Source organism: Bactrocera neohumeralis, chromosome 3, assembly GCF_024586455.1.
Source record: "Bactrocera neohumeralis isolate Rockhampton chromosome 3, APGP_CSIRO_Bneo_wtdbg2-racon-allhic-juicebox.fasta_v2, whole genome shotgun sequence".
NCBI lineage: Eukaryota > Metazoa > Arthropoda > Insecta > Diptera > Tephritidae > Bactrocera > Bactrocera neohumeralis.
This window is the reverse complement of record NC_065920.1, coordinates 29,738,316-29,759,619: the sequence shown is the minus strand read 5'-3', so window position 1 is coordinate 29,759,619 and position 21,304 is coordinate 29,738,316. Positions and strand designations below refer to the sequence as shown.

Genomic DNA, 21,304 nt, shown 5'->3' with positions numbered 1-21,304 from the left:
TTTATAACCACACAGCAGGGAGCATTGTAACGCCGCAGCAGCAGCTAAGTTTTTACAGCCGCTCACATGCCTAGTATATAGACCTTGATATTTTAATAAATATATCTACATATTGACGCACTTATTTGTATGTGGTGAGCAAGTTAAAGAAGGATTTGTGAGAGTAAAAAGTAGTAGTAGAAATAGTAGGTTAATACTTTACTGGTTTGCCAGCAAAAAAAAGTAGAAGTTTTGGATGTATTTAAGAAATTCAACAACGAAATCTTTTATATATTAAAAAAAAGATTTAATAGCCAAGAATTGTTTTCCATAAAATATAGAAGTTCATGAGAAAACCAATATTTGAAGCCTTAGAGTACTATTACGCTAATATAAGTTAACTTCTATACGGCAAACGTTAGAGAATTACGAATCGAACAGATTATACTAGCTTGCGCCACCGAAAAAGCAGTAAAGAACATTATACATACGGACGCACGAATTTGGTTAGACGCGTTCCGCTGATTTTTTGGTGCAGGCATTTGTCGCCTCCAGTCAAGTAATATATTTTTTAGTTCAGCGTGTCTAATAATAGACCCTACATACGATTTCTATACAAGAGAAGAAAAATCCGTAACTTCGGTTGCACCGATTTTTTTCTGTATTGACGTAGGTACTGCATAAAATACTCTCAGCGGTGGAGTGTTTTCATCCATATAGATGACCTACCCAACGTAGCCTCTGTCTCTTAATTCGCTGAACTATGTCAATGTCACCGTATATCTCGTACAGCTCATCGTTCCATCGACTGCGGTATTCGCCGTTGCCAATGCGCAAAGGACCATAAATCTTCCGCAGAATATTTCTTTACTTCTCAATTGCCCACTCAGTCCGAAGTAGCACCTGTTGGCAACAGTTTTTCTGCTTGACGTGGGAGTCAAGTCGCAAGTGCGACGACTGTTTGTTAGATGACAAGAGATATTTCGTCTTCCCCTCATACACTACTAGACCCATCACTTCCTTATCCAGTCTGGAGAAAACAGAACTAACGGTGCGGCTGTTGAGGCCAATGATATCAATATCATCGGCGTACGCTAGTAGCCGTACACTCGATAGAAGATTGTACCTGTCGCTATTCAGCTCTGCAGCTCGAATTATTTTCTCTAAGAGTAGATAGAAGAAGTCGCACGATAGGAAGTCGAATTGTCTGAAACCTCGTTTGTTATTAAACGGCTCGGAGCAGTCCTTTCCGATGCTAATGGAGCTTTTGGTATTGCTCTACGTCAGTTTACACAGCCGAATTAGTTTTGTGATGATACCAAATTCACACATAGCGGCTTAAGGGCGGCTCCATTTCGTGCTGCCAAAAGCAACTTTGAAATTGACGAAGAGATGATGTGTGTCGTTCGTTTTTTTACGGGTATGTTCCAAGATTCGGCGCATGGCGAATATCTGCTCAGTTGTTGATTTTTCAGGACTGAAGCCACACTGATAAGGTCCAATCAGTTTGTTGTCGATGGTCTTTAATCTTTCACACAGTACGCTCGATAAGACCTTATATGCGATGGTGATGAGTCTTATACCACGGTTGTTTGGCGCAGATTGTGTGAATTGGGCAGAGCACACTTAAAATTCTCTCGTCCGACCATGTTCTATAATATTATATACAACTCTTCACAAATTCAAAAGGTTTCATAGAAGAACTTTATTTTGATCACTCAGATTGTATGACAGTTGTATGCTATAGTAGTCCGATGTGAACAATTTTTTCGGAGCTTATTTCGTTGCCTTGGGCAATAATTTATGGCAAACTTCGTAAAGATATCTCATCATTTTCTTGGAACGAATTTAACTCGCAACTCAACTTTGTTATTATTATTGCTTGGACAGTTTAGGCATAGTAAAAGTGAGCATTACAAGATAAAACAACGTGTCTTCATTATTGAACAACATTTTAAAACTATGTAATGAAAGCTTGGCGTGCGCAGTTCAAATATTTCATATAAAATATCGTCGGAATAGTATCAACACATCATCAACTGTGAAGATTAATTGAAATAGCGAAAAATTTAAGTATTGCATTAGTTTTAGAAGACTCTGTTTATTCGTGTGAAATAGACACACACTGAATATATTTGGGAAATACTAAAAATAAAAATAAAAATATTCAACGAGTTAAATGGTATACTATATACTACATTAACTACATATAATACAGTATACGCCTTCAACTTTTTTTAGACAGTTCCCAACTTACAATTATATTGATTTATTGATCTACATTGCTGGAAATTTAACTTCACAAATATGTATGTTTTAAATGTAAAAGCAATTTCTAGAATTAGAATGAATACAAAAATAAACGAAAACAATTCTCTAGCCGCACAAACACTGCAAAAACCTTCCTTTGCAGTTGTTAGCACCGAAACGCGTTCATCTCTCCATAAACTTCTAATTAATTTCTTCTATGGTTTTTAACACACACATACCATACACACAACTTACGCACATGCTGCCAAGCAAGTACATAGCCACACATAGTATATATATTAAAAATAGTAGATATATTTATACAAAACATACATACACGTTAACAAATTTACACACAAACAAAGAATTACAAAAATTTTCTCCTTCATGTTATCCTCTCCAAACAAACCAACCAACCAACAATATATAAACCTAGGTGTCCGGCTGGTTACAAAATTTCGGGCAGTCAATGTGTCAACGACAATGAGTGTTTGCAATTTCCGTGCCGGAATGGTGGTCGTTGTCGCGATCACAATCCACCAAAGAAATATGAGTGCCACTGTCCGATGGGCTTCACCGGCATGAATTGCGAACTGGAATTACTGGCGTCCGGCGTGTTAACGCCATCACGTGATTTCATAATAGCGCTAGTACTCTGCACTAGTACACTAATTCGTAAGTAAAAACAAAAAACAAAAACAAATAGTAAAATACACACATATAAAATGCAAATCGTAAAGCGTTGAAAGTTGAAGAGGTAAGATGTGTGAGTGGAACTAACCGAATTTGGCGTGAATGTTTTGAATTATTTAGCATTACATATAAGCAAATATTTATTTATTTATTTTATTTGTTGAGCAGCACTTGTAGTTTTTGTATTACTTTTTTATTTTATATGTCCGCGAATATATTATAATTATTAATTGAAGTTGTACTTTATTAAATAACTAAAACTATAATTAAACAATTAAATTTAAATATTTATTTATACTAACAACAATATTAATTAATAATACAAAAATGTACATAGCAAATATTTAAACCACTAATGCCTAACGTTTAAATTTAATTTCGTAAATATATAAATTTTAAATTACACTACATTTATGTTCACAATTGAACAGCGACAGCCCTTAGCCACAAAGCGCATTAAATGAACGCGTTCAACCACATAACCACAATATTATAATACACGGCCATTAACCGGCACAAAGCCACGACGAAATCCAATATGCGTATTTAAATACAATTACATACATAGAATTTACTAAAACTTGTTTTTAATCGAGCACCGCGCCTTACAAGGCCGTGTATTGCCGACCGAAAAGCATATAGAGTTGTTATACTTAGGTTGTCTTTCATGTTTCGGGATTAGAGAAATAAAGCAAATTTTAACTATCGCAAATAGCTTTATTGTTTCTCAAAATATTCTCCATTAAAATCTATACACCTTTGCATACGTTTAAACCAGTTCTCAAAGCACTTTTGTCACTTTGACTGTGGAATCTCCGAAACATGTCTTTTGAACGTATCGCCTCTTCTGGTGTCGAAAAGCTTGACTTCGTAGTTTATTTTTTACGTACGAGAATAAAAAGAAGCCATTATTAAGTCAAATCAAGATTGCATGGTGGAGTCTTCTGAATTCGATATTTTGAATGCTCAAAAATGGAGTTGATTCAGGCGATGTCTGAAAGCTCGCATTGTCGTGGCGAAGAGTGATCCATTTTCAGTGGTTGGTTTTCCTGATTTCTGGAAAGACAACAGGAAACAAATGTTTGCAAACCAAACAAAACTTACTGCTCTGCATTTTTCTAGTCGTATGGTTGCGAAATATTCAGTTTTTCTAAAAAAAACAGTAACCATTTGCCTGGAAAGGCTTTAAACAATTTTGAAACACCCATACAGTAGACTATTTCGAACCACCGTTAGAGTATTTTTTGACGTTTCTCTCTATCGACAACAGCTTTTTTGAGCGATTCACAAATTGTGTGCGAACCAACGAGGAAAAAATTTTTCTACAATGAAATGTTCAATGTATGTTAGTCCCATTAATGCTCATAGTTGTCTCACGATAGGTCACATAACGATCTTGCAATAGCATACTATCACAATAGAGTTCGGAACCTGAACTGATTTTGCACGACCTTCAAGAAATTCGTCTTGGAATGCTCTACGATCTCGATTGGATTTACCATACTATCAATAAACACTTAATGGAGCTTCATTGCCCAAAACTGAATTAAGTCCATCGATTCTTTGTTTGCTGAGATATTCCACGTCGAAAGTTGTGAAAATTAATCCCGGCCGGTTTTATTCTATTTTTCGATCGAGATGAATTTTTAAAGTTACTGTAAGCAACACAAATAACGTTCAAATGTCAAAACATTAGGAGTATGTTTAACATAAAAAATGTTGAACTTTAAGTTACAGTTGGGTATTGCAGATCGTAACACTAGGGTCGCTAAATCTCGAAATATAATAAGCAACCTACATAGACCTTCAATATAATATATTTTTGCACTTTTGTATCTCTCGTTTGTGCTCATGGCGTTCTACAAATAGTAGTCTACAACTGAAAGTCTATTCAAAAGGTCCATTAAATTTGGCACAACATCGCTTGTTAGACACGTTTATAAAATGCTTTAAATATTAAAATTCACTTTGTAATTAAAAAAATTAAAGAACCTCACTTTGTAAATTGTGCCATAATTGTGAAACCTTTTTGCCGTTTTTACAACTCATTAACACAAATACCCAGCACAGCCAATGAGTGGCCATTGGGCAACCGGTGAATTGAAAATTAAAATTTCATACATGCCATTCGAGTGATGAGCACTTTCATTGAACCGTATAAGTTACAGGCTCTTGACTCTGAAGTGTTCGCTGTAATTCACACTGTTATTAATGTATGGATATGCATACATATGTAGACATACATTGGTGTATTACCCAGTATATTTGCTCTGGGTTTGCTCTGCAAATATACTAGTCCAATAAAGCCTAAATCTACACCAGTATTTAAATGATCCGATTTCAGTGCAACGACTTCATGCAATTAAGTACCGAAATAAATGAGCTTGAATTTGATTTTTAATGGCGGATTATATTTTCAACCCAGAATATAAACATTGCTTGTTTTTATCCATAATTCGATGTAGGGGTGTCTGACTTGAACTAGTATTTCTTAACGAAATCTGATGATTACATTACGTAAAAAGTCATCACCGAGAAAACAGCAATTTTCTTAAGTAAAAACACTAAAGACCTGTCCAAAGTAAAAGTCAAAAGATATCTTAGAAATAACAATGGTTACACCCATGTAAAGGCGTATAGTAATGTGTTTATTTTTAACTAGTATGAATCTAGTACATCTCATAACTCATCACCACATAAAACTACCACTTATCCGCCTCCATGAGAGTCGAGCCTACGAAACTGGATTTATATCCGTCCAAGCACTATCAACTCGGCAGCATTCCACAAAATCATTTTAGGGAATGTGAAAGGGATAGTCAGCGGACTATTACGCCTGAGTTTGGTACTAGTTGTAACTTAACCTGCACTGGTGGAATTATGTACGCATTAAATGTAGTCAGCTCTGGGCTGAAAAGTTGAAATTATCATGCACCTTTGCTCTGCTCTTGTATTGCAGTTTCAATTAATTTTAATTAATTCTCTTTTACATTCACGAGTTTTTACAATTTTTGCACCACAGCAGTAAGCACATGATTCTTAGACTGTAATGAGTGTGCATAAATGGCACTCAATAGTGCTGGGGGCAAAGATTTCAAAGTTTCCAGTTCAGCGTAATTGTGAGTCCTTACAGCGCAAAATGCGTGAGCTTGGGCCAGTTCGAACATCTCGGAATTGAGAATAACTACTCAACACTAAAGTTGAGTGCTATCTTTTAGTTGAGAGTTCACACTACAGAAGTTTCTAGGTTGTAAAAAGTTATTAAAACAAGATAATAAAGATTATATTCTCACCATTCAGACATTTTACGTTTGTTTATATTTTGTGGAATGAGTAATAAGAGCTGAGATATTGATGAAGATTTTTTTATACTCCCGAGTTATTATAAGTAATGCATATGATACATCAATTAAGCCTTAAAGAAATGTCACGAACATTATCATTGGATAAAGTCACCGCCTAGCACATAATTTGTTACAAAAGGATATGACAAACTTTATTAGGGTTTTAATTACTTGAAGCTATTAACCAGTAAAATTAGCAAATACGGAAAAACAAAATGCATTACTTTTAAATATGCACAAAATTAAATATTAGCTGTCTTCGATTCGCCAAATATTTGAGAGTAGCGAATCAAAAAAAACCATACTAGATGCTCAATTTCAATATCCGCTGATGACACCTCGCATATGCTTCGTTATCACTAAATGCCCTTTTACTTTTACGGCATTCTTCCGTTTTATTGACTTTTAACTTAGTTTAGCTTATCCGCTCTTATCCGGTCTTATCCTAACTTATCCGTTTTTATCCTGAGTGGCTGAATCTATCATATCTAGTCAAATAATCATTAAACCACGCTACCCCATCCCTAATAGCCTTATCCAGTCTCGAGAACAGTATTCCAATTACTTCTGATGATATCGTAATTACTTAATGTCCTTTTCATTTTGCGTTTTCCTCGAGTTTTCGAGCGCTTAACTTATTTAAGCTTATCCGCTCTTATCCGAACTTATCCGTTTTTATCTTGAGTAATATTACCAATCATATATAGTCAAATAATCATTATCGTGTCCCAAATAGCCTTATCCGCTCGCTGCTGCCCTTAAAAATACTTCACCAAATTCTTAATTCGGAAATAAGATTTTCAAAAGAGGTGTCTGTGTTTATCAAAAATCAGGGCATTAAAACATGTTCAGTGTATAAAAACATTTAAATTTTCATATTTGACCATATTTTGTCATTTGAGCCATTCTAAAATACACAAAACGAAACTTGGTAGCTTTGAAGATGGCGATTATGATCATACGCCCTGTATGAACTCAACTCGATAACTCGACTTTGTTGTTGCTTTTATAAGTAATGTTCACAAATATACTCGGAATAATAAATTTTGAAAGCTTTATAAAAGCGCGTCAGGCATTAGCAGGATGGAAAGGTAGAAGGCAATGCCATAACTCAACTCAGCTCAATACCTTTACTCAAAACACACACAATTATATCATAATTGAAATAATAATAATGTAAATTGTATATTTGTACGAAACTGCTGAAGCCGTAGAGCAGCGCTGACAGATTGATTAAGTAGCTGTGCGTCCTTTAAATTTGAGAAAACATAAATAAAACGAATATTAATTACTTCACGCATGTAAGCGCAAACTCGCATTGAAGCTTACTCACGGTATCAATGGAAAATATAATACATACATATGTATGTATATGTTTTTATCTTAATTTTCACATACGTGTACTTTGGGGTTTCACAATCAAGTGTTTTCGAGTTGAAATATTAAAATTTCAAAGTGGCAAAGTGGCAAAGCGCTTAAGAGTGCTGCGAATTTACAAATGAAATGCTGCTCTGCCACTTGCGAATTTGCAGCAGGGGCTGTTTTGCGCGCTAACGTGCAACAATGATACTGCAACATTGTTAGTTTAATTCATTGCCTGTTGTAAGCGCATTTTGTAACGGTACCATTCGTACTAAGCGTGGCAAACCCCCGCTGCAGCATGTTTGGCTTAGATACATACACACATACTTATACATATGTATATCTACCATTTTGAGTTCTATACACGCTTGTTGCAAGTAATTAATGTTGCGCGTGTGGCTGACAGCGTGTTGGCGCGCCCGTACCACAAAACCGTTGCATTTCACTTTTATGCACATATGTATGTGTGTGTATGGGAGGGAGCACAATTTGTAATTTACAAACACACACACACACACACATGCTACATTGAAATTTATATTTATTTTATCCAGTATTTGTTCGCGGTAAATTTGGTTAAGTTATGGAAGCTGTAGTTAGTCTTTTACCGGAAGAGCGTTGAAGGTATGCGTGTGCTGCGCAAGCACATTTAACTTACTATACTTACATATGTTCGTGCAAGTATTTGTGTGTGTATGTTCGTTTGCGTGTATGCATTTATGAATTTTATTATTTTAATATTTTTGCTGACTAATATATTTGTTTATAGCCAAGCGAGTCTGCGCATATATGCAGCGTTATTATTTAAAACAACCACTTTTCACACCCACACACACGCACACTCTCAACAAGCCGTAAAGCGTAGTAATGCATGTGTATTTAAGAGTAGTCGGTAGTTAAAAAGTAGTATTACTTTCATAATTATTGTATATGAAATTATCCATTTTGAGTTTTTAAGTACCTACTTACTATGGCGGTGGCGTTGTTGTGACAACATATGAATTTCCATTGCGTACAGACAATTTTAAAACTAACAGCAGCATATTAACAACATTGGCTCGTTGTACAGTCTAAGTTGGCGCGCGATAAGTACCGCCGCTTATTGCCGCGAAACGCTGGATATTGCATTTGAAAATTATTAATTCCACAAATATGCATTATATACCCTGTGTATATATGTATGCTCATAAATTATGCACTAAGCTTTCTATTGTGTGAAAAAACTAATGTTTACATACATTTCCCCCCCCAATCCTACATCCATTTCCAACGTTTCATGCGTACGCACCCCCACCACTCTTTTGCTACCACGTTTAGTTCTCGTGCTTGTGTTCGTTGTTTATAATCGGCGTCGTGAGGCGCATATTAAATACCCTGGCCCGGATGATGACGTGCGAGAGAATATTATCAACTATGATGACGAGGGCGGCGGCGAGGACGACATGACTGCATTCGATATTACACCGCTGCAAATACCAATCGGCGGGCCAATGCCACCCGAGCTGGCGGCCATGAAAATGCCAATAATGTGTAAGTACAAATATCTGTAATAATTTACCGTTTATTTTAGCAAATCGTAATTTTTAATCCATAAGTGGCAAATGAATGAGCGTTTACATAGCTGTGCAGGGGCGGCTGCGCGTAATGGATATTGATTATTAGCCATTTTGGTGCAAATACTGAAATACTGTTGAGCACACATTTGCTATTTATGTACTCGTATATGCAAAAGTATGTGCAAACATTAATTATTAAGCTGAAAGCATATTTTTAACTTTGGATGGGATTTTCCGAGAGTTACCAGGCAGCAGTTCTGATTGCAAAATTCCATTTTATGATAGAAGCTTATAGTTGCGGCTGTTTGGTGTTAATTAATGTTGTATTTGAGGCTACAAAATTAAAGCAGCTACCCATATTATCAATATAGTAATGGATAATAAAAGAAAATATTTTAAATTTTTTTTTCTTTAATTCTAACGCCAATAACCGAGCTTAGGCAACTTTCATGATGTTTAAAATTAACATAACAAAAATTTTAGTTTCATTTTATAGACAAATTCTAGCCGCAATGCTTTTATATTTTTTCTAATTACTTACGATTACATTTCTAATTACATTCTTTAAATGTTTAATAATCACTTAGTGGCACGCCATAAGTTGGCAAGTAAAGTCTCTTCAACAATCTTAAAGCAAACTCTGCAAGTTCCCACCTCGGCAAAATAAACCATCCGTCCGTCCATCTTCCACCTCATAATCTTTGTATGCAAGTACGCTTGCGACAGCATTAAAATTGTAAGCAACATGAATTTGCACTTCAGTTTTGCTTTGCGTTGTGGAGCTGCGCCAAACACTGACGACGCCCTCAGCTCCCGCTCTGCCAGTGAACAATCTAAAAAATGTAGTGACACAGACATTTTTCTCCAGTAACGCACTAAAATATGTTGAATAACAGTATGCCGGCGAAGTTCTCCGCGCAAGCTGCCTGCAAGCTTACAAATTTTTCTTCTTACTCATCTGAAACTCGTACTAATTTTATTTCCATTGCTCCATTTCCTGCTCGTTTTCTTTATGTTCGCAACGTTGCAGATCCGGTGATGACGCTAATGCCCGGCCAGGAGCCAAACGTGGGCATGTTCATTGAGGAGCACAAAAAGCGTGCCGATGGTGACCCAAATGCACCGCCCTTCGATGACTTACGCAACTATGCTTATGAAGGTGGCGGCAGCACAGCCGGTTCGCTGAGTTCGCTGGCCTCTGGTGAGTACTTCAGTGAATTACTAAATAAATTACAACTAAAAACACACATAAATATGCTTACAACAGTTCGTAACTTCCCATCGTTTAGTGTATATTTATTTTTGTTTTCTATACACTAATACATACATATTTTAATATATTCTTATATATAAGGCAGCACTTTTATGCTTTTGCACCCAATATTCGCTCCATTAGAACTCATTTAATTCATTAGCTAATAGATCAGATTAGAACTTAATGCCAGTGCAACATATTACCATACATACATACATACTTATATGTAGGTAAAAATACAAAACAATTTTTGTTTTTGAGATTAAAGCGAAATAGACTCTTTCAAAAGTTTTCAAATTATATCGAATGATAAAATTTTAAAGCAAATATATGTATTTTTATTATAAATGTATTGGTTAGGAAAGTACGTTACATTCTAAAGAATTCTCAACAAAAATGTTCATGTTTTTAGGCAATCAAGACACTTCTAAATGTGAACTAAACAATACCTTAAATTGCTACTAGTTCGGGTTGGGAACGTGACAAAAAAGTATCTGGAAATTGTAAATAATAATCATCAATACTTATTTTGGCGCCTTCAAAGTAATCCCCACCAGATTCAATACACCTATGCCAACCATTTTTTCCGTCCTCGAAACACTTTTCATAAACACTTTTTGAGATGGCCTTGAGCTCATACAGAGAATTTTGTTTTATCTCTTCGATCGACTGAAAACAGGTTCTACAAGTATTCCGATGATTTTTGAATTGTTTGCATGTCAAACTCATAAACCCATGTCTTGTCGGCAGTTATAATACTCTCTATGAATGTGGGAAAATAGGTCCAAAGAGACCTATTTACGGTACTCTATTTGAAAAAAATTCAGCTTTATCGGGACAGGTCGAGCAAGAACGCGTTTCATACCCAAAATATACATCAAATCATTCAACGCCATCTCGCTAACATTTGATTGACGTTTTTCAAGTAACCTTTTTTCACTTTCTTAATATTGTCATCGGTTGAAGAGTCGAAGGTTGTCTAAAACTAGGCATGTCTCCAACGACCTCTCGACCGTCTTTGAAGTCTTTGTACCACTCGTAGCTTAATGTTTTTGATAAAACTGAATCAGCGCTCATATTTGGCGTAGTAATTATGGACAGTCCTACCAACTTAGCAATATACATTTTGAAATATCATTTACCAGGGGAATTTAATTGCAAATTCTGGGTGCTTTATTGTCACAATGTATAACAATATTCAGTTAAATTGAAAGCCCGTAACTTAGAAAAGTTCTCTTATTTTTATTCCTTCTTACAGCAATTCCCATTAACTTTTTGTTGGAAGTTTAGTCGAAAATTCGTGGCTCATAGCCTTTTATAATATATAATTTAACACCAAATTTCAATTTCTATGTAGGTCGTGGAGTTCCCAGTTACCCTGGTGAATTGAAAAGTTTTGTTGTATGATTTACTGGCTCATCTGCTTCTATAAAGGTGCCTATATCTTATTTGTTAAGGCTTCGCTTTCAATGTTGGATTGGACATATAGTATTTCTCTTTCGAAGATAGGATAGGAAAATATATAGGATCATATATCTGACTTGACGCTATTAAATTCTTATTTCTTGCAATAATGCATAGATTATTCATAATACCCAAGGCAACATAGTGACTATCACTGTAACATTCAACTAGGTTTTACAGAAATGCGAGAAGATTAAGATCCGAACAATTTCCATCTGCTACATAGCGTTTATTTCGTTGAGAACAAATCAAAATCGCTATCTTATGTTCAACATATATTTTTTATAAATAGATCAGAACACTTATGCCTCTGAGAACCGTTGTGTCAAACTTTCAAATTTAAATTATTTATTGCATTTTAAACAGATATATGAAGTATGGAGCCAATTTCCGGTTTATTAGTTAGCCTAGACGTTATGAAATATTCTCGAAATATATAGTATACGAGTATGATATACAAACTTATCTCAACTGAAACTATAGACGAACTTAAATGTATACTTTGATTTAGATTAGCCAAATATACAAGAACAGAAAGTAAGCTTGATTTCCAACCATCCAATCCACCAATCGCTAAAGCCCTGAACTATAAGTACTTACATATATAAATACTTAATTAATAATTGGGATACACAAGTAGTAACCAGACACAATTACAAAGAACTATTTCATAGAGATGGTACCAATTTGCTATCTCCTTTACATAAGGTGTATAATTTAACTTGCTATTTAAATAGATAGTTACAGACTGTTAGCTAGCTAGTTCATATATAGTTCATTTAGTTTGGCAATCCATTTGCATAATTCATGTTCAAAATATGTTTTCCATTTTAAAATTACAGGACTGCGCTCCAATACTGCTGAATATTGGGTGTAAAAGTGAGCAAACAGATTTAAGTAGTTTTAAGAAAACCAATAAAAACACAAAAATTAATACACAATAGAAATATATATTATATTCCGATTGTTTTATTGATGTACCAACCTAAGTATGTATTCAGACCAGTTTTAAATAAAATGGACATATAGAGATTTTTCGTAGGAAAATAAATCAAAATAAATTTTTGTGTCATGAAAATTTATCAGGGATCTCCACGCTTCTTCGATTAGACCGTTCCCTCTACTATTCCGATCTGAACAATTTCTTCGTGTACCAATAATTCAAAGATATCTCGTCAAATACGAGAGTTTATCTTACGAAGGTATTTAGATCGATTAAATCGGATTATAAAAAATCGTTTTTACTCGAAAAGTCAGTTGAACTTTTTGGCACTCATAAATTAAGTTTTCTTAAGTGGAACCAATATTGGAGTGTACCCTTAATCCTTTGTTTAGTGTTAAATTGAAAACTTCAGTTTGTGAACTGTTTATATTAATTAGTTGTTTAGATTTTATAACGGTTTTTGAAAATTCGAAACTAGCGATACTTCCCTTTAAGAAATTCTTTTACAATACCATATTATGGGGTTATATAATCTGAAGAAAGTAGTACTTGCTTGGCGTTTACAGTTACTGAATATATAATGATTTAGTTATGCATTTATTAGGCGGGGTCAAGAAAACGAATATTATTTTACTGTTTCGTACTCTGAAAATTGCTTGATAGACATGTCGAAGAAAGGCCCTTTAGGGAAGTTCCTTCTTCCAATGGTTTTTTTCGTTTTTTCTTATTATCAGTTAGAAAAGTTTTTATCTCTTCTCCAAGTACTTCAAAAAATATTTCGTTTTGTGAATTTTGTAGAAAATTGAAAACCCTTTAAATATAGTCCACAACATTTTTCCGTATACCTTACCGTTTAAGAGATATTAACGGTTGAATATGATTATTTAAAAGAAAAAAAAATTTCTTATGCATTTTATAACTTAACGAAAAACATTATTATAAATGGAAAAAAATCTAGTTTTGTAGGAAATTCCCTGCTCTATAAAAATTACCACTTATTCCTTATCTTTTTATATATTTTTAATAATTTTTGTTTTTTCGTTGATTGAATCGAGAAATTATGTAGCCCATTTTTGTAGAGCTGAAAATTTCCTACAAGACTTCGAGCGTTGCAATTTAAAATTATGTTTTTTCTTTAACTAAAAATTCAAAAGAAAAAAACAAATTTGTCTTAAAATAGTCCAAATTCAAGCGTTAATATATTTGAAACGGTTAACTTTAGGAAGAAGCCGTAGAAGCACCTGTTCTAGAGCATTCAATTTCTATAAAACCTATTAAACGAAATATTTTTTCAAGTAGTTGGAATCGAGCTACAAATTTTTTAACTGATAATAATAAGAAGAAATAAAAAACCGTTAGACGGAGGACCTTCTCGTTAGAATTAGAGCTCATACTTGGAGAGCCTGTTTTAGAAGTGTCTATAAACCAATTTTTCAGGCTACCAAGCGAAAAAAAAATATTCGAATTTTTTAGACCCACCCTAATATTTATATCATAATAAATTTTGCACACAATACAGCAACATTTCCATCGTGTGATGATGTAAAAGTTTAAAGAATATATTCTGTGATCCTTTATATTTGCATAACTCAAAATTAAAACTCTTCACTGACGCAGCGTTTGAATATTGATAAGGGTTGCTTTCAAAATTTCAATATCCGATATTCCATTTTCGTAGAAAAAATTGTATTACGATTTGTTATAACTTAAGGGGTTACATGGGTTTCCTCGGGCAAAAAACGGCCTTTTTTCAATAATTTTGTTTACATATAAAAAATTAAATATTTTAATGAAATTTTTTTTTATTTAAAAGACTCATATTTAATAAACATTTTGTAAAATTTTCAAAAAAAAATATCAAAATGGCAGTCATTACGACGCCATTTCCGGCAGTCCCTCGGAAAAAAGGTGCATCCGCGTTGTCAGCAGAACTTCTTTCAGGATCATCGTTTTCCCTTCATTGTCGTCAAATTTCCTTCCTGTAACTTTGATAGGAGCGATATTGCTATTTGAGGCCGTCTTGCAGATAAAAATATATTAATAAAAATGTATGTGTAGCAAGAAAATGTAACCTTTCTGTAGGTAAACTATTTGTTGTGGGTGTCAGTGTTTGCTTTAAACAAGTAGACATACTCCTTTACATACCTTTTTATGTAATATACATATGTACTATATATCTGCGTGAGGTATTCTACTGGGCATTATTTTGTAGAAGAAAAATTGTACTTGCTTTACCCGCTAATAAATTATTTTACATTATTTCCACTACTTACTGCAGGCACTGATGATGAGGCGCACGAGTATGATTACTTGGGCTCGTGGGGGCCGCGCTTCGGCAAACTGGCCAACATGTACGGCGACGAAGTGAACGCTGCAGCTGCACACCCCGAATTAGGATTGTAAAAACACAAAGGACACAAAACGGAAAAAAGCTCCATAAGTACGGCAGAAGCAGCGAAGTACACTTAAGAATAAGGAAAACCAAACAGAGATAATGATAAAGATGAAAGTGAAAATGAAAATGAAGATGAATATAAGAACCAAGAAGTAAAAAATAAAGAGCAAAGATTTAAATGGAAACTAAATTAAATTAAATATAAAATAGTGTAGTGCAACCAAAGATAGAAGTGAAAATGAAAATCTGATGTAGAGGAGATTGAAAGGAGCTCGCGAACACGAAAACCAGCAAACTATGGAAAATTAAATTAACGGCGACAAAAATGGCATTTGTAAAAAAATACTCATCCCCATACTAATTTTATATAAGACTACTACTGTACGCTAAATTTAGGCAGAGAGCAAGTTAAGAAAGGTAAACTAAAGACAAAAATATTTTCAGCCTAGCAAGGTTCTTTCATAAGGGGCAAGCGGGCCGAGTCGCAATACTAAGCTGTTAAACTTGCGGGCACGAATATAAATGTTAATGAAACCAAAGTATTTAAATGTAAGGAGATAAAACAAAAAAACAAACACATACATACAAAACACATACGGAAACTGTAGACGAAAAAAAAACAAAAACACATGAACATAAAATACTCATCATAGTTTTATAAGTACTGTACATTTCCTTTTTGATATTATTTATTACTATTATAATACAACTATTTAAGGCGTATACTTAAAAAAATAGATTTAGTTAAAAGTTACACAGTGTACGTGGGTGCAGAGCAAGCAATTATGCAACACCGGTGAGGCAAGTATGGTTGCAGATTGCACCTCAACGCTTCAAAAGTAGAAGCTGAAGGGGATGTGAGATATATAACAAATTGCTATAGTCAAAGAGGTGATATTGCACGCATACATATTTAGTAGTTATAGCATTTTTAACAAGAAACCACAACTAAAGGATCAATTCAACGCAACGACAAGCAGTTATAGGCCAGAATTGAGTTAAATTTTGCATTGTGTGTTAAAACATATATACAAGTTATTGTATGTATACATATATTATAAAGTGACTGTTGAGCAACCATTGATGAAAAAATAGTATCTTGTTGAAATATCTCGATTTTAGGGAAATTAAATATTTCTAGAGTTCAAAACTATGTTTTGAGCACAACTATCGGCACACTAGTAAAGAAAAAATACAAATTGATTTTTGTATAAATTTTATTATGTTCGCTGGCGGTGAAGTTGCAGCTTTCTAATTTCTAATGAAGTCAATTCTTGAGTTGTCAGTCCTTATTATATTTCATTCTGCGTTTTCGAAAAAGAATACTGCCAGCCATAAGTTTCTCAGGCGCACTTGATATTAGGTTGGATTAAAAATTTTCGACTATTTCAATTATGGCAAATTTTCCTTTATAGTTAGCGATAATTCATATTCGTTTATTTTATGCGCCTACACTTTTCTTTGCTGGCAAACCTTCGAGTATAGCGTATCGAACAAGCAACTGGTATAAATCATATAAAGTGGCATAATTCAATATGCTTAAGAATTGTTTTTAGTATTACGATTTTCGACATTTTTAAACCAGGAATAGCGAATCGAACAAGCAAATGGCATAAAACATGTAGTGGCATAATCGAACATACTTGAGACTTGTGAGTAGTAGTGCAATTTTTAGGAAAGACATACCGATTCGAACAAGCAACTGGCATAAAACATGTGTGCTGTTGCGGATCTCACTACCCAATTGAGTGGTTTCACTGCTTCGTCAAGAGACCGTAACATAGTGTATCACAAAGTGGTATAACTCAAATATACTGGCATAATTTCATAGGTGTAATACCACTTAAAGGATACGCAAAATTTCTTAGCTCCAATTCTTCTCACTAGTAAAATTTTTAAAGAGAGCAGCAGTCAAAAATAATACGGGCAAATTGAAGGCGGCAATATTTTCCTAATTACTACTTTGTGAGAGACTTTCTTGTAGGTCGTGCTTATTACAACTAGTTATTATTTATGCTTTCAACTCTTCATACACAGCACTTTCAGGTCAAAAGACACAAAATGTACCCACAAACACACACTCAAAGACACCCTTATATATACATGTTGTATATGTAACTAACTGTATGTTTACAAGAAATTAAGAAAATCAACAAAAAAGGCAAATTAGGCGAAATGAGTTAATGTTGAGCGTAAGTGAAAATGTGTGTATGCATTAAAATTAATTAATTATTACTTTACTTTTTATGTAGACGTAATTATATCAATTAGAGCGTATAATTAAACATATAATAATAAACAAAAAAAAAACAAAATGAATGAAAATTTAAATTTAAAGTAAAATGAATACCCAAAGACTGTTTTCGTTCCATCAAATATGTGAAAGTGAACAACACGCATACATGCATACTTAACTTTAATTAATTATAAAAACTGGGCTGAAAAGTTGTACTATTTGAATAAGTAAAAATACAAAAACAAAAATAAATAAATGAAAAAAATTATACATTTGTGGAAATTACAAAAATTGAAAACTTCTTCTTTTTTACACGGCAAAAACAAAAATCGTAGAAAATGTAGAAACAAAGTTTGGATAACTAAGCTTGTGTGCTGAGAGGCTGGCGGCTTTGGTAATCGGCGGTCTTAACCGACTCATATGGTGTTTCTATTCATTTCAACTTTTATCACGGGTTTTGAACCTTTGCTGCGCCTCTCAAACACAACTGCACCATCTATGGGAAAAATGTTGCATCATAATAGAAATATGAGCGGTGAATTATAATAGCAAAACAAGAAGCAAACAAAAAAAAACTAAAAGTCTCCTTCATACTAACAAATCACTAACACAAACTTAATTAAGCAAATTCGCATAGCAGAGGAACATTTAATTAGACAAACTTGTATTACGAAAATGATTAAAAGCAAAAGTGTAAAACCAACTAATTAACGCAAAACAATGAAAATGTAAACGTAAAACTTACCTTTAGGTGAACTTAGCGCAATTGAAGTAATGAATAATTGAATAATATGAAGCAAAAATGATGATTATGATGAAAACGTAAAAGCATATTTATATATAAACAAACGAATGCAATTAATAAGGAGGTGCATATGTATGTGTTGAAATTGATTTCACAAAACTGGCAGACACTGTAAATAGTTTTAGCATGTAATGGACGCAAGAGCCGCAGGCAGCCAAGACCGGCGCTGTCTGCTTGTGTTCGGCACTAGTGTATTATGACGTAATTGAAATAGTGTTTGAATATAATTACAAACAAGTACATATGTAAGCAGCAAAATATGAAAAACTAATGGTTTTAAATAGGTCACACGTAAACCAAAAGCAAAAAATAATAAAAAGTAAATAAAATAAGCAGAATATAGTAAAAAAAAACAGTATTTATATGTTTAAAAGTAAAAGTAAAAGTAAATTAAATAGATTTTAGTAAAAATGGGGAGACAAAATCTAGAAATTAAAGTACATTTAATTAAAAAGAAAACAACACAATATCTTACTAAACGGGCCCAACTGCATGGCGGAATAGTGTTCAAATGGCATGCCATGTATAAGGAGAAACGTTTATAATGATAATGAGATTATGCGTGAATTCAAAAAATAGCACGATAAACACATTTAACAATAACACCATGCTAATAAGAAGGTAAATTAATACAAACACACACATAACAATAGAAAAAAGTAGTAACAAATGATAACAACAAAAAGAAATTAGTATAAAGAATTTATTAAAATACAGTTGAGCTCGTGCTTAAACGTGAAAGCACTTTCAGTTGAAAAGTACACACTCGGAGAAAAAGCAACAAAAGCCTGTAAAACTAAAAAATTAATTATCAGTTAAAAACCCTAATTATTAAAAGGCTATAAATGCGGAGAATTGAAAGGAATACGAAAAAGCTGAGTTGATATGTTTCAACTGAAAACCTACCATGAATTCAGTTTAATATGTATTTTTCATAAATTTATATATTTTTTTTTAACTGGAAATTATTTTTCTTAATTTTTATGGCTTACGGCAACAAAGAAATATATTTAAAAAAATATTAGTTTATTTGTATTAAATTTTAGTTTAATAATTTTTTTATAGTATTATTTTGTTTTTCAGAAAAGTATTTTAAAAAATAGTAGTTTATTTTTATTAAATTTTTTTTAATAATTCTTTTTACAGTTTTATTTTGTGTTTCAGAAAAGTATTTTAAAAAAATATTAGTTTATTTGTACAAAATTTTAGTTAAAATTTTTTGTTTTGTAGTTTTACTTTGTTTTTCAGAACAATATTTTAAAAAAATATTAGTTTATTTTTATTAAATTTTTTTAAAATAATTTTTTTCAGTTTTATTTTGTGTTTCAGAACAGTATTTTAAAAAAATATTAGTTTATTTTTATTAAATTTTTTTAATAAAATTTTTTACAGTTTTATTTTGTGTTTCAAAAAAAATTTTTTGTTTTTTAATATTTTTTATTACATTATATTTTTTTTTTCTAAAACTTTATTTCAATATCTTTTTTTACAGTTTTACTTTGTGTTTCAGAAAAATATTAAATAAAAAATATTTGTTTAATTTTCAGTTTATTCTTGTTTTTTTGGACCAGTGCAGAGCCCTTTAAAAATGGTAAAATGTGAAAGAAATTCAAAGAAGGCTGAAAATCATTGGAAACGTAAGATTAAATAACAAATAATAAAGTAAAAATAATTAACGAGCAAACTGAGATAGGGAATAGGAAAAATAAGGGCGTGATGAAACTTTTAAGCGTTAAAAATGGCTTATCTCAATTAACGGCAAAACTACGAGTTCCATTGGCTTTCAAACTACTTTGAATTTGTTTCTTTCAAAAATTTTCGTTCATCAATTTTTTTTTCTTTTTTTCAAAAATTATATGCACTGGTGCATATACTTATCTGCCTACCTTCATCTTATAATTCTCGTTGCAATTTAATTTCGCTATTTATTTTATTAAATATTAAATATGTTTTTTTTTCTATTTATAATAACACACTTTTCATTGAAAACTTTAATTTTTATCAAATTACAACTTTTTTCGTACAAAGTTACTTACTATAATTTTTGTTGATAATCACCAAATCGTTTGTAAATTACCATTAAAACCATTTTGTATAGTGTCTAATTTTCATAATTTAATAATAAGATATACATATAGAAAATTAGCTTCAGCTAAACCACACCCAGTGCAATTTACCATTTATATACATACATACATACATACATACATACATATATTGAATACAAATATTTATACACAAAACATTTTACATGCATATACTTTAACGTAGATAAGTTATAGGACATTCATACATACAAACAAACACATACATATACTCCATATACCTACATATTATCAAAAAAAAAATCTAAGAAAATATTTAACCCTAACTGCGTTTGCACACATACAAGTATAAAAACCAGAACTTAAACCAAAACAGTTTTATTTAATAAGCAAGTGTTTTGTTGTTATTTTAGCATAACTGACATAATATATATATAATAAATCATACAAATAATTTAACAACCTTTTTTATCGAGAACATTCCCAGTCAAGCGGACATATGTATGTATGTGCAAATGTGTCGTATGTACATACATATGCATTAGAATGTTTTTACATAAGAATACAACACGTACAATGTATCGTGAAAATAGCAATAACCAATGTAATTAAGTCAGCCAAGTTGTTAAACATGAGTCAACGTAGAGTTGTGGAAGCCGTATTTGTTACCTACAATCTAACACACTCACACAAGAGATCTTATTATTATGTTTGAACTCGATTATTCACACAATTCATGCTGTACGACTTTTGAAAATAAAATTGAATATTATCGGAAATCATATATATTTTGGTGTACTAATTTTTTGTAAAGAAGGGCAGACTTTGCAGGCTTCAACAGTTAGCACTGCTATTATAATTCGTAAAATAGTAATGCTAAAAAGCAAAATGCAAATAAAAAAGGTAAAACCAAAAGGAAGGAAGCTACTATTTTCACAACCTTTAACAAGAGATGGTTTCATTTTATCCTATAACAT

General features: G+C 32.7%; 1 protein-coding gene across 1 annotated transcript in view; it reads left to right on the top strand.

The window, feature by feature from the left end:
• LOC126753613 (neural-cadherin) overlaps positions 1–21,111 on the top strand; it is a 283,478-nt gene extending 262,367 nt beyond the window's left edge. Inside the window, 4 exon segments of the mRNA XM_050465203.1 lie at positions 8,946–9,158; positions 10,215–10,385; positions 15,125–19,508; positions 19,675–21,111. Of these exon segments, the coding sequence (XP_050321160.1) occupies positions 8,946–9,158; positions 10,215–10,385; positions 15,125–15,249 (509 nt within the window). The 3' untranslated portion in view covers positions 15,250–19,508; positions 19,675–21,111.
• The last annotated feature ends 193 nt before the right edge of the window (positions 21,112–21,304 follow it).